This window comes from Telopea speciosissima, chromosome 1 (assembly GCF_018873765.1).
Source record: "Telopea speciosissima isolate NSW1024214 ecotype Mountain lineage chromosome 1, Tspe_v1, whole genome shotgun sequence".
NCBI classification, from domain to species: Eukaryota; Viridiplantae; Streptophyta; class Magnoliopsida; order Proteales; family Proteaceae; genus Telopea; species Telopea speciosissima.
In genome coordinates, this window is record NC_057916.1 from 72,127,111 (window position 1) to 72,142,626 (window position 15,516).

General features: G+C 35.3%; 1 protein-coding gene across 1 annotated transcript; it reads left to right on the forward strand.

The window, feature by feature from the left end:
* Nucleotides 1-12,034: 12,034 nt before the first annotated feature.
* Nucleotides 12,035-14,506, forward strand: LOC122671939 (probable trehalose-phosphate phosphatase F). The gene is made up of 11 exons (XM_043869433.1): nt 12,035-12,486; nt 12,583-12,723; nt 12,827-12,898; nt 13,000-13,128; nt 13,268-13,324; nt 13,439-13,540; nt 13,655-13,732; nt 13,845-13,914; nt 14,017-14,087; nt 14,179-14,271; nt 14,376-14,506. Exons 1-11 carry the CDS (start codon nt 12,184-12,186, stop codon nt 14,427-14,429), a joined length of 1,170 nt encoding a protein of 389 aa, XP_043725368.1. The 5' UTR covers nt 12,035-12,183; the 3' UTR covers nt 14,430-14,506.
* The last annotated feature ends 1,010 nt before the right edge of the window (nt 14,507-15,516 follow it).

The following is a 15,516-nucleotide window of genomic DNA, read 5'->3' on the forward strand; positions in this document are numbered from 1 at the left end:
TCTCACATTCATGACACTCTTTCTCTTTGCTGAGTTTCTAACCACAGGGTTCTCTATTGGTTACCGAAAAGCGAAAACTGATTTTTACACCCCAATTGATGTGATGTGGGAGCTAATTCCCACATATTAGTGACGTCGGAAATTCTCTCCCTTACAATTGTATCACATTTTTTTCTCTTTTCTTTTAAAAAGACGAGAAAAACAGACTAAATTTTGCTGCTACACTGGTAGCAGATGTTCCTGCTACAAGATTGGTCGCCAAGGAAATGGAATTTTAAAGGGTATTTTAGAAAATATTAAAACTTAGGAAGGTATTTATGAATCCAAAGGGGAACATTCTTGCTATGTGAAATTTTTTCGAGAAAAACATAACGAGCATTTTCCTTCATCAACAACAAAAGGTTCACCTACAAATCTACCGTCACGGGTTTTGAAAATGCCGTCATTCCCTATTCTACCATGCCCATCCAAGTGCAATGATGACCTTCACTGTGGCTCAAGAAAAACTCAATCCCTAGAAAAAAAGATTTGGTGTACTTTCTTTGGAGTGTTATAGTTACTATGTCTTAATTATTCTTTGAATGGTCTGGTCTGGTAGGAAATTATGTAAAAGAATTAATAAATACATTATAGCTAAAACTAGAAAAATGAGTTTGGTCACAATCTATAACAGTTGGAACCCTTGATTAGCACAACTGCACAAGTCACTTTCCTCTTCAAATCGATTTGCTTCTTCATAAGCTTTTTTGTGTAATATTTTTTTGTGTTGTTTTGTCAACATATACAATAATAGTAGTAGTAGTAGTAGTAGTATGGTACAACTATATATTTATGGTCTTTTTCATGACCAAGAAAGTAGTAAAACACGGTTGCAACGCATTGTGTGATCACGGGCACGCGCCTCTTTTAACTATTAAAGCATGCATGCATCATGAGGGGAGAGAGAGAGAGAGAGAGAAATCTACAATATTAAGACGCCCATTGTATCAATAAGAAAAGTAATCTAAGCGCGCGAATCCCATGAGCATTTGAAATTACCTCTCCAAAAGTGCAAATAACTGTACCTTTGCAATGGGTTCCACCATTCAATTCACACTTACAGTCCAATCCTTATGAAAAGTGGGGTCTATTGTTCAAGTTTTGTTACACTCCTACAAACCCATGGTTACACTACTACACGCCCATGGTTTGAGGTTTCGATAACGTATCGCTCAATACGGGTGATACGTTACCAATTTTGCAAGTGATCAATCTCGATATCGTATTGATACCATTTCAGTGATGCGGTAGAAAGGATAAAATGGTTAAAAAAAACTCATTTTTAAAGGAGAATTAGGGGTAAATTTGATTGATACATCCGATTCATGTTGATATTAATTTGATATTGTATCGGTTTCCCAATTAACCAATACTGTGCACTAAAACCATGTACACACCTTCTTAATGTGGACACGAAAGAGAAGCAAAGAAATTAAATGAGAGATTTCCCACGATGCCAGAGTATAATTTCTTACAAATAGGGTGTCATGAAAAATGGTTTATATACTGAAGGCATTTAATGTAGATTAAAAAATATGGGATCCATGGCATGAAATATGAGAAGTTGTGGAATGAAATCTGCACTATGGTACCATGGGATTCTTTTCCATTTTGAAATAAAAAGGAAACAATGGGCGTATTAGTATGGTTTTCTCCCTGGGAGCTTTTTTTTCGTTCCTGCAGGTTGTAATCAAGCCGTTGTACCATCAGAATCATGCATTTCATCTTTTGAATAGTAATGATTAATGAATGCCTCTATGGTGTTTTTATTAATGAAAATAGTTCATAAATATTTGTAATTTCATATGGAAATATAGGGAAAAAGGACCGTGCGTCACAAGCATAGCTCCTGGCCTGCACTCAGACACATGATGGGATGAAATGACTGCTTCGCTTCTCTTGAAAGGCAGAAATCCTACTACTCTTGATGTTTGAACACACACTTCCATTGATCCTCGTATTGATGCAGGGGCATGCTCTGGAACAGGGAATTCTTCCTAAGAAATATGACATTGGGTCCAATATCAAATTCTATCATGGCATTAACAAAACATTGAGGAGTTCCTTTGACAGATGACCTCAAAACCTGTTTCAATCATGGTTCAAGTAAACCACAATAAAAGCCTCATTGATTTTGATTTTGATTTCGATTTCAATTTCGTATGAGTTAGAATCGACTTGAATATAAGAAAACTAAATACAATCGGTTGATTTGAATCTACTAACTTTGATTCAAACCCTAAGAATCTAGTACAAATCAATTGATTCGAATTGACCAGACTTAGCATCAGGATCAATAGATTTCGATTTCGATTCGATCGAAATCGACACCGATTCAGATTGGTGGAGAGCCAGCCTTGGCTGGTTGTAGCCAAGTCTTCGGATTGGAACCCGCTTTATACTCCCTTCCCCTCCTTCAATATAAAACTTCTCAAAGAAAATAAAAAAAAAGGGGGAGGAGTTTACCTTTAGATTCTATTATGATAATCACGTATATAATTTAACCAAACTTTAAAATATTATTTTAACTATCTTTTGTGCTTGTTTTAGGTTGAAATTTAACCACCCATGCCATCCAAGTTTGCAGCGTGATATGAAAAAAAATAAATAGCTTAGTGAAAACAGGCAATAACACCGATAGTCATGACATTTTTATTTACCTTTGCTCTAATTACTAAAACTTATTTAAATGCGGGCAAATTATAGGTTAGCATGAACAATGACTCAATGAGGCCAGTTTGTCCAACTCGATTGCATCAAAAGCCTGATTATTGATCTTTCTTATTTTTTTGGGAAAATGGTTCTCTAACTCATCAGGGCGAAGTACACTATCACCTCAATCAATGTTTGTCCCTCTCATCCTCACTTGAGCTGTCCTCCTACATACTATATTATTTTGTCGTATTTTATTGGTATGTTTCGTTATTCTCCTTGCTTCGAAAAACAGATTGAACTCCTCTCAGGGAGCATCCAGCTGTTGGGCTGTGCCGCACACATCCTTAGGTGTGCTTTAAGATGTGCGCAGCACAACACAACCCAACCCTTGATGTCCCCTAGACACTCCTTGGACGCTGAGCTCTTTAGAGAGGAGCCAGATCCTCGAAAAACCCTCTTTCTATTTTTATATTTGTTCATGTTTCAATTTCAATTATTGTTTAGTTTAATTAAGAATTTGATAATCCAATGTAGGCAAGTTGCATTCTTGAGATTTTTGTAATTAAACCATTACACAAGGCACCATATTTTTTGGTTTGGGGTTCAACTAATTCCAAGTCTTCAGTTTTGATAGTCAAATGTTTCAATTTAAGTTGCACCTGGTTTTCAGACATACACATTACGGGATGAAATTCCTTAATGTGTACTTAGATATACTACATTGCAGGTTAGATGGTGCTAAAATCTCAAGTTACCCTCTTTCTCACATGTCAAATTTCAAAGCAATTCAAATTTTTCAAATGACAAAATAAAGAATTGAAAAATTGGGAACTACCAAGAAGGTGCACATGACTATAATTTTAGAACAAAAAGATATGATATCAAACGGGCATACAGCCTATTTGGTCCATTCCCTAGATGTCTAATGTTAGATTTATCTTTGTTACATCATTTGTTCGTTTGCCGGCAAAAGTAAGTGTGAATAAGACTGGTTACCTTTGGGTGTTGGCGTATGATTTGTATGTTTACCAATATCAAAAAAAAAAGTGTTAATACGACTCTTACCTAAATGGCTGTGTGGGAGATTTTTTTCCATTAAACTTAACTCAAATGTGATAAAAGCACTACATAAACTAGGTTTAAGGCAGCTTTTTTTTTTATTAGCTTTTTAATTTTCCTATACAATTGATTCAAGATTGCTACTTTGATATCTTTTTAGTTGAGAACTAACAACCACACATTAGTTTGAATAAGATCATTTGTGTTTTCAACTATACTTCACATATTGGTCTAGAAAGTCATGAAAGTAAGATGAAATATATAATTTTTCTATATAGAATGTACTATCTCTTATTTATAAGCAAATTCTAGTACACTCTTGTCCTCTTGTAAAGCTTTACAAAACAAAACAAGAAAATTATTTCGATGCGACTCTTGTATAAAGGAGAAGTTTGTGTTTTGTCAACATGTGTGCAATAATACTTACTTTTTTATATAAAAATAAATTTAAATATAGTGATTTTTTTATTAAAATTAAATTGAGAGAAAGTGAAGGAAATTTATTTTTCATCCATTTTATACTATAGATGTTTCCAAAGATTTTTTTTTTTTTTCAAAATTGAAAGAAAATTTAGTTTTACCTATATATTATATGATAAGAGAAGTGACTGAGTAAGAATAAGTAAAATAAGAAGCCTTTGACAACTCTCCGTGCTAAGTCATTAAAGTGACCTTATAAATCATGCATGCAATTACAATAACTTAATTATATTATTACTTCATTGAACAAAGCCTCGAAAATAATAATTGTACTTATTCCAAATGAGTGGTAATGCAGTAGTAGGAATAGTAAAAAAAAAAAAGAAATTTAAAAGCCGCTTGATGGATTCCATTATTTAAAAGGTAAGGTAAGTGACATTTTCAACCTTGAAAAGAAACTTTTGTAATTATACTACATATTATTATATAATTAGCTCTAAATTATTTCATATTTGGTTATAAAATTTCATTTTACATTGCATATAAATCCCTTGGATTTTGAAAAGTAAAATAAAAATTAAATCTAAAAAGTATTATTATTGAAAAAAAATATGATATAAGAAATTTAAGTAGTTTATACAAGTATGTTAGATAATAATTACCAATGTTTCTTGTTTAGGTTTAAAGTTTTGCACTTTCCTTCCCTTTAATTTCCCTTGCAATCAAATGGAGCCTAAAAACATTGTCTTTGGCAACTTCCCCAATGTGTAGAGAAACCCTCAATAGATGCAATGCTGCATTTGCATTTCCTCTTCTAATCTTCTTATTCCTAGTGAGCGGTAATTTAACAATAAAAGTAGTAAATAAAGAAATAAGTCGTTGATTACAAATAGAACCTGAGAGACATGATTTTTGCATTTTGGTACAAAAGAACTTTATTGTAGATGTAATTCATCATAATTTAATGGATTTTCATTCCACTAAAGAGAAAAAAAAGTCTTTTGACAATGAGGGAAAGGTTTTACCCAAAAAAACAAAAAAGACAATGAGAGAACATTTTATCCAAGGATTTAGAATATCTCTATGGCAAATTGCTTTTCAGTGGTTATATGTTTAGATAGTTTTTTAAATATTATTTACAATTAATTAAAAATACTCAAAAGTTAAAAATTAGTAAATAAAGTATATAAAGAGAGGAATAATTAAATAATTAATATAAAATAAGGGCAAGGAATCACTAGTTGACACAACCAATAAGGGCAAGGGACCGACTAGTTGGCCCAACCATGGTGATCGACTAGCTTTTTGGGGCATTTTGAACATAAGGTTGCAAGTTTGAGGATACTTTCAGACCTTTGTAAATAGGAGATAGTAATGGGGAGTAATGATTGGATCAATGCATTGACATCTAACGAATTTTTTTGCAATAAATAAATATACAAATTTATAATTATAATATAAAATATAAATGAAAATTTTAATATTAGATAATTGAAATGCATAATAATGAACCAATAGAACACTTGCTTTTCAAGAATTTTAATTTATTTTAATAATATTTTCATTCACCGTAAAATAATAATAAAAAATTGCAGTTGGGGGTAATCTGATAAGAGAATAGGGGAGCACACCTATGAAGTGCGACACACCGGTATCATATATATGTGAGGAGAAAAGATCTAGACACATAGGTACTAGGTCACCTAGTAATCTTACGCTCATCATTATCTCTTTGGTAGACGAAGGTCGAAACTACACTTTCGAGGATCTTTTTATTCTTCCATCCATGGTGAAGGAAATTTTTTTTTACCAATAGTAGTTGGAAATCTAGGTTTTCTGACTCGACTCTTCTTTCAGAAAAAACTGGTGACTTGGCCTTGTCAAACCTAGTCAAGGTGAATCATGTTTTTTTTTTTTTTTAAATTTAATACAATAAATATGTATAAATTAGTAAAAATTCAGAAAAATACATAAAAAAATATGGAAAAAAAAAACAGAAAAAAAATAATGAATCACATATCAATGCATTTTGACTTTTTAACATTGAAAAGAGAAGGAGTGGAAGAGTTGACGATTTCTTACTGTTTAAGAATACAGATTTACTATTTTACTCAACTCAAATTTTAAGTGAAGCGCATATGATTGTCTTTTTTAAATGACTAAACTCGTTGAGTTTGTCACAACTCGTGTAAGAATACTGAGTCTTATTTGACTTGGATGCTATATGACTCAGTCTCGTCATTTTTTATCCTAACCTAATATACACGACTATTGACCAGGTTTTCTAAAATTTAATTCGACTCGGGTGATTCGCCCAGTCAAAATCCAGTTGTCCAACTATGCTTACCATGACTATCGTTATTATGATGATAAAAAATTAAAAAAGTATTGTTACAAAAAAAAAGGATTAAAAAAAAAATATTTTCGAATTCGTCAATAAAAATGAAGAGTTTATTGATTCCATAAGATGACATCATTAATGAGTCGGTGATGAAGGAAGACCTTTTCCACATAGAATTGCTGAATCTTTGTCTTTTCGTGTAATTGTGGGTTAATGAATCTCTCAATCCTTTTATTTTTCCCTTAACCTACAAAGTAACATACCACATGTTCCGGGCTGCAAATCATCTCTCATTTCGGTCTTCTTTCTAGAATCTTTAGTATCTTCAAACGAATCTCTTGTTTTCAAACCATTGAATCATAGGGTCATCTTCCTCAAAAGTCTTACCAAGAGCCAAATAATAAAAAAGTGGAAACTTAATCCATCAGTCTTATTCCCCCCTTTCTTATCAAACTAAGCCTTTTTTTGCAACTTGCGTGGAAGGGGTCAAATAATTCCAACCTCTTTATTATGTAATTTTACTGGAAGCGTGCATGGGTTACATTGACTGAGAATCTGAAATATCACACATCTATTGTGAACAACAAATCACAAAAAGGTCTTTAAGAAGAAAAAAAAAAAAAAAAATATCAAGTAGGGTTTGGTAGCCTCAAGCCTGGGGAACTAGAAACCCTACAATACAGCTGGCTTTGCCAAGTTCTTAGTCTTCTTCATGAAAATGTCAATCACTCTTCCCCTTTCGTTTAGGGAGTCTTTTTTTATTTTAATTTACAATATGATATTGTATCTCCTCGTGCAGATTGCAAATCTTAGGATTAGATGTGAGGAAATTGATTATTTGATGCTTAATTTCATTCTTCAGTCTTCACGTTCACCTCAATTAACAATGTTTTGTGATTGCTTGCAGTGGGAGTAACTCATTTTTTAAGTGTGGGATGTTAGGCAACCTAGAAAGGCAGTGAAGAGAAGAAGAGGTCGGGTTCAAAAATAAAATAAATTAGTGAAAGAGAATGCCCTATTTGGTTGCATGCGACATGTTACCCTGAGTCTAGACACAGGATCACACAAAATGATCATTATGATCTTATGATCTTATGAAAAGATAGAAATTCTAAAAAATGCGATGCTCATTTTGCATAACCTTGTGTGGATACAGAGATCACGCACCACACATAGATCAAATAGCATTCATTTTTTTTAATAAAAATTATAGTAAAAACAAATTGACCCAAAAGGTCAAAATTTAGAATCCATAAAAAGACTAAATGTGAAATAAATAATTAACCCCATTCATATAAGTCCAACACTCTAGAAGGGACATATACCAAAACCTACCAACCACATCTTGGCCCTACCCTCTCTCTCTCACACACACACACAATATGTAAGCAGCGAAGTACTGAGAAGTGAGAACACAGTTCTCACAGTTCAAACTTCAACCGCCCTCCGCTGTCCGTTGTGCCAGTCAGTCATGACTCATGAGGAGGAGTCAGCCAACCTTTTTACCTCACCTCTTTTCGACCTTTTTTGTTTTTTGAACTTTTTCTGATTTTGTCTTTTTCCTTCTTTATTTACCATCAATCTACTTTTAATAGTAAAGGAACTTAGATTCTAGAGTCTAAAGTGGGTCCCCATATAGGATTTTTTTGACCCAGTGAAAAAAGAGAATAGTTGCCAGCTCGGACTGAGGAGGAGGACCACGTGAAATTGTGAATTCCTATAACACGAGCTTGGAGCCTTTAGAGGGAAACGACGACGCCGATGACGAACCGAAAGCTAAAAAAGTAGGACCGCTTTTCACTTACGCCTTCGTCTTCACGACCTCCGCACCTCACCTCTCTTCTCTTCACCCTCCATATTTCCGCACGTGACTTTGACACCCACTACTCCGCCACGTGGATCCATCTCGCCCTCTACTATTCAACTTTTTTTTTTTTTTTTTTCTTTTCTTTCCAGAAAGAAAATGGTTAAACTTAAAGAAACTACCTCTTGTACCCCCGACGACTACCAGCTGGGCGGGAAAGCGACGCTTGCGGCAGATTCGTCATTCTTACGTGCCGGGGCCCGCTCTGACACGTGGCCACGTCATGTTTGTTATGAATACAGGTGTCTTCGTGGTTATGGACGGCAAATACGCGTTGACACATGTACGTCAACGAAGGTCTCCGGTGGGACCGTCAGATTCCAACGCACACAATTATATGACCGAAACGTATTTTGGCAACTTCTGTATTTCTCTTCAACTCCCTTCAAATACCTATTTATAAAAAGAACGGAAAATTATTAAAATTGTTATTTCATTTATTTTGTTGTTGATTTCGGTTATTATTTTTGTCAATTTAAAAAAACAAAAAGATTTTGTAATTTCCGGTGGTGTTTCCCGGTTAAACAACCGAGTTGCCTTGTTTAGCACGTCTTCTTGACGCTATAAATACCCCAGCGCGTCCCCTTCGTTCTCTTCTTCTCTCGTTTTTACAATCTTTGTTGGCGTCAATATTGAAGCGCCCTCTCTGTTTTTCTTTCTTTCCTGTTCTAAATTTTTTCTGTCCCTCTTTCCTGTGGGCCGATTTCTTGGATTCTTTGCGACTCCGATTGCTTTAAAGGAGTCTTTGTTCTATTCTTCTTTCTCACCTCGATTTCTCCTTTCTGTGCTCTCTTCTTCCTCTTCATATCCACGAAGTTTCACTTTTCCCCTTTCTCTTCCTATGAATAGCTTTGAAGATTATTGTTGGTTGTGAGAATCCGAGATTACAATCTAATATCTGCATTTCGAAGCTCTGTTCTTGTTTATGTATTGATCTGTTGAAGGAAGGATTGGTTTTTGGGTGCTCCTGAATCAGGTAGGGAACGATTCTCTCTGTTTCTTCACCTTTTGTTATACCTAAACCATTTTTCGAGGAAAAACGTAATGCTGCCGGATTTAATGTGAAAAAGCTAATAGCTATGGAAGAAAATCATCTGCGTGTAGAAGGAGCTTGCTTGTCTCTGTTTTCTTTTACTTTGGGTTCTGTTATTCTCTTGTTTACTATTCAACATTGACGATTTCGTGTTTTCTGATATTTTATGGGATATTCATTGCCGTTCTGTTTGTCCTGTTGACTACTTTCTATTCTTGGCGAGTCATGCGTTGTCGTTTGAAAGACAGGGCTTCCAATAATAGGAAGAAAACGATTAACCAGCGAAGCTTTTGATACACCGTTTTATTGATTCAGGATTTTTTGTTAACTTTCTCGCTGCCATGACACGAGGGTTTTGTTTTGGAGCTTCTTGTTGCTTCACACCGATTAGGATATTGGGACCCCAAGGTTGTTGTGAGGTGTCACCTTTTTGTTGATTATGCGTTTTGTAAATTTGAATCACCATTGTTCGTCATGGTGGGTTTGCGTAATTTCTGATATTTATACTCTGGAGGAAAGCTGCCGACATTAAACCCTATTATTTCTTCTCTTTAGAAAGAGATTGTGAAACAATGCATGTATTCTTCGGATTCTTCTATATTTGTTCCACTGTAACTTTTTTGTCGATTGCTGTAGACAGCTAGAAGGAATTAGGTCAAATGTCTTTCTAGTCTTTGTCAATAGACCCAATACCCCTTGGCCCTTCCGTTATGCTACTGGCCGTCTAGACCCCTAGCGGTCATTTCCGACTGCTTTTGGAGCGATACTCAGTACCAAAGGAAATAGTTTTTTCAAATTTATGTCTTTGTTTTGGTTAATTATATTAGATATTCTAACCACCAAAAAAAGGTGTAGCAAAAATTTTATTTGGTTCCTCCTTTTAAATTTGTGTCCACCAGATCCAAATGCTTCATCACTCCCATGTTCGTATGTAGGCCCCTTTAGCATATGCTTTAGTTTCATGCCACTGTGTGGGGTAGGACGATTTTGTGCACTATATTTCTGTAATGTTTACCTAGATTTTCTTGGGGACCGAGTTTCTCTCCACACACGTTTTCATTCACCAAGGGGTGGGAATGGGTACCGGGAGGGTATTTTGGAACATATACAACCTTAGGAGGGGTTTGTGAACCCTAGGAAAGTGGGTGAACCGTCCTCTATGGGTGGAGGAAAACTTTGTCCTTTTCTTTATCAATGTATTTCATTCGAGTGGCCCTTCTAGAAGTTGATTGGTTTTTAAAATTTTCGTAAATGACTCTTGAGAATAATTTCCACAATATTTACCTTCATTTTCTATGAATTTAATTTGTGATTTTATTATGCGGGTCCAGTGATCTAATTTATTTTTAAAATATTTTGTTTTATTTTTTTTTGGGGATCTGTCTTCCCCTCACTTTCCTGTTACCTGGTTTGTATCATTTAAGTATCTCGTGATGAGCTTTCTAACTGGTGTAGTGGTATTGATTTGTTAAGTTAGACTTAGCAGAGGAAATTAACATCAATTTAGTGTGTCAAATAATAGTGTGTGTATTTTGTTATCTTGGGGGCAGGGGACTGAGTGTAGGTTTCTTGTTTAATTATCATCATGAGAAAGTAGAGATGGTGGTGTTCTTTATCAGAATGACTTATTTTAACTGTCAAAGACATCAATTATATTCTCTGATTTTGATAGTTAACAACTTATACATCATTGCCACTGGACTTGCTTTTTATCTTATATTTTACTGGATCTAGAAAAATCCTGTATTTGAATTGAATGGGATATAAAAAAACTGAAAGATGTGCAATGGTAAATGTCAGAATGTGCACTTTACGTTGCAGCATAAATTAATCAATATTATGTAACTCTCCATGAACAGATTACTCCACTGCTTTGTTGTGTCAGGTGGGAATGCCCCCTTGATAAACTAGCATTCAAGGAGTAAAATTATTTCTTATAAACCCATTTATTTTTAATGAATCTCAAGAAGTCTTAATTTTTTATCTTTTAAAATAAGCCCTGTTGGGGTGTTGTTTTGAAATTTTTACCGTAGCTCCTTCCCTTACTTTTAATAATCATCAGTTCTTAAGATCATTTTGTGAGATAACTATACAAGCCACTGACATATATGAACTATATGTGCCTAGTGTTTGTGATATTGTTGATCTGATTGCAATTGGTGTTGAAACTTGTAGAATCTCTTTGTTTTAAAAAAATTAATTATTGTTGAAGCCCATTTCTAGTTCTTCTAGAGTCTTTTTCAATCTTTCTCAATCGATCTATCTTGTGGTGGTGTTTATGCATTTAGCAGGGAACAACTTATTTTTTTCTGTTTCACCATTCCCATAAAGTATCTTTCTGCTCATGTTTTCCCTAGGCCACTGTTAACTAAGCTATTTTAGAATGGTAGATAAATATTTCTGCTGTTGTTAATCAGGTAACAAATTTGCGTCATCATTTTCACCTGCCAAGGTTGTACGTTTTGGGTATGTTATTATAATAACTGCCTCTATTTTTTCATGCAGACAATTGGAGTGTGCATTCCTTTCTCAACATTCATTGCGAAAATAATGTACAGTTTTCAGGAAGCCTGTGCTTGATGGACTGCTCACACAACAGCAGTGACAAGAAAACTTTGAAGAGGTGGTTTTTCATCGACAAAATGGTTGGGTAAAAATTAGTTGAGATAGTGCTGTGTAATATCTGACACCATTAATCTTGAAAGAACCAGCTATCCCATTTCTTGCATTCCAAACAAACGTTATTTAACCATTTCTATTAATCCGGATCCAATGGACTTGAAATCAAACCATTCTGCTCCTGTTCTCACTGATCCTGTACCCATTAGCAAGTCAAGATTAGGCGGCATCCATTCTAGTCTGTTGCCTTACTCACCACCAGGAGTAGTGTTCCCTTCTAGCCTGTATCTAACTATTCCTAGGAAGAAGCCCATTCCTGGAAAATTTGATGATGTCCGTTCCAGTGGGTGGCTTGATGCTATGATATCCTCATCACCTCCTCGCAAGAAGTTAACTATAGAATTGAATGTTGAGGTTGCACCAAATGATGCAGATATTGCTTACAGCTCCTGGATGGTATGTTTACTTTTGTTTTGTCAGGTTTTTCTGATTTGTATTACAGGGAACTTACCTACAGTAATTGCTCATCCATCATGCTTATCTTTTATGCAGCTTAAGTATCCATCAGCGCTTTCATCTTTTGAGAAAATCATGAATCGTGCAAAAGGGAAAAGGATAGCATTGTTTCTGGATTATGATGGGACTCTGTCACCAATTGTAGATGACCCTGACCGTGCATTCATGTCTAACACTGTAAGATTCTACCGGTTTGGAATTCTTTATTTTCTAATGGAAAAATCCGTGAAATTTATCGACGTCTTCTTCTGAATCATAAATTCTTTTATTTTTTTTTCAGATGCGTTCTGCTGTAAGAAATGTTGCAAAGTATTTCCCAACGGCAATAGTAAGTGGAAGAAGTCGTGATAAGGTAACTTCATGATCTTCATTTTATTTGCATGGAATTTAGCTTATAGATGGCATTCAGTTATTTTTGACCCTTGTCCTCACTTCCTCTTTCTTCTGTTGTAGGTGTTTGAATTTGTAAGGCTAACAGAACTATATTATGCTGGTAGTCATGGGATGGACATCATGGGTCCAGTCCGAAATTCGGTGGCCATTGATGACCATCCAAACTGCATTAGGTCTACTGACAAGCAGGTAAGACAGGGTGCTTCATCTTTACAAACAGTATTAATAATTATAAGAAACTGTCAATCATGTGTATGACCTAAGCCATATGGTCTGTGTTTTTTTACTTTATTATATGTGGTATTGATCTTATCTTTTTTGACTGCAGGGTAAGGAAGTAAATCTGTTCCAGCCTGCAAGTGAGTTTATACCCATGATCGATGAGGTGTGTCATCCTCTGCAGTAACTTCTGTTGCAAAGCACTAAATTAGGTTTTAGAATTTTGCATTGTAGTAGTGTAAAAGGAGACCGAAACATTAATGTTGCAACGTTTGTGCAGGTTTTTAGATCCCTTGTCGATAACACTAAAGAAATTGAAGGTGCGAAAGTTGAGAATAACAAGTTTTGTGTCTCTGTACATTACCGTAATGTAGATGAGAAGGTATGGTTGATTGTGAGTCTGATCAGATTATGCTATTCCTCTGAATTACGGGCTTTGGACTGTACTTTTGTCTCACACGATTTCACTTTGTTTTGCCCTTGTGGAACTTTCCAGAGTTGGACTACAATTGCACAATGTGTCCATGAAATTCTAAAAGACTACCCTCGTTTACGGTTAACTCATGGGCGAAAGGTACTACTTAGTTTACTTGATCGTAGAGAAATTATTTGCTTCTCAATTTTCCTCTTTCCTCATACCTGATATTTTTTGCTCATCTTGGAAATTTCTTATTCTATTTGTATAGGTTTTAGAGGTCCGTCCTGTGATTAACTGGGACAAAGGGAAAGCTGTTGAGTTTCTACTTGAATCACTTGGTAAGTCTACTGCACCAGATTATGGAAGTTACATGATTGTATACCAATTTTTGGTCCAATCTTTTAAGCTTATATCCGCTGTTTATGATTGTAATGGTGTAGGATTAAGCAATTCTAATGATGTGGTTCCTATATATGTGGGTGACGATCGGACAGATGAAGATGCATTTAAGGTAAAATCAGCCTAATGGTGTCCTGGATTCTTTGGTTTTTATTCCGAGTCTCTTCCTGTAGACTAACATTTGATCGGGAAATTCCTACCAGGTATTGCGAGAGGGAAGTCGGGGTTGTGGGATCCTAGTGTCGTCCGTGCCAAAAGAAAGCAATGCATTCTACTCTTTGAGAGATCCCTCAGAGGTATTTTTGACTGATCCAGTCTTTGTCAAAGCTACATTTGATGTTGTTTGTAACTTCTCTTCCTGATTGATTTTGATCAATTCATTTGTTGGCATTAACAACAGGTCATGGAATTTCTCGAGTCCCTGGTGAAATGGAAGAGATCAGATGAAGTATGAGCAGCCTGTAAAAGAGGAGGAATAGGAGCATAAAATAGTCTGCACATAGTAGTACTTATATGTTCTGTAGTTCCTAAATAGCCTAATAAAATCAAGGTTGGCGAGGAGTTACTGGAAGTGTTAATATTTGAAGCTGGCATCTGGGTGTGCAGTGTCTCTATGTTTACTTGTATCAACCTAGTGCTTGTCATCATCCTTGTACATGTTTTCCCTCCCAGCTAATGGTTCTTCTGATCATCCTCATCATCTCCCGGTCTCTAGGATGTATTAAATCAATTTTTTTTTCTTCTCTTCTACCTGTTTTGGTTCTAGTGTTCCATCTATTGGATATTTGTTTAAATTCATTTATATCTATTTATATATATATATATATATAGGTAAAATATTTACTGTCACAGTTGTGAGTTTCTTGAATCGCAATTGACATTACGCTTGTGATTGTTAGCACAGATGGAATTTAAAAATCAAGGGCATACGCCTAAGCTCATACAAAAACTTAGGATATAATGAATTTGGAATAAGTTAGAAATTGGAACATTATTCCATTCCCGGTAAAACGTTCGGGCTGGCTGACAGGGCTTATTGGCTTTAATATCTGATATTTGGTACACATTAAGTTTAATTTGGGGAAATTTGAAAAACCAGTTAAAAGCAGCTTCACAATTCTTAAAAATAAATCGGGGAAAAGAACACTACCTGGTGGTGTTGTTCCCATGGAAAGGTGAAAATATCTTCCAGATGATGCTTGTGTGTGCTCTTCCATTGGCTAGTGTTTGTGCAGGCTTGAGGCAGCCTCGGGTGTGCAATAAAGGTTCTGAGAAGTGTAGTCCCATTTGGAAAAGGTAATAAATCCATAGTTCCTCTTAACGGGTGGAATGGGCCTCGTCATTTCCAATGTGCTATAATCAGACACTGAACCATGATCCATGGGCTTAGCCTAATTACTGTTTAATCTGGATAGGTTGGCCCAACTAAGCCCACTTACACCTGAAAGGCTGAAAATTTCAATCTATTTAATGTTCTGTCCACTGTGGTTCAAGTGTCTGGAAAGAAATTTGAAACTCTTGGGTGCCTTTAAAAATCCAAG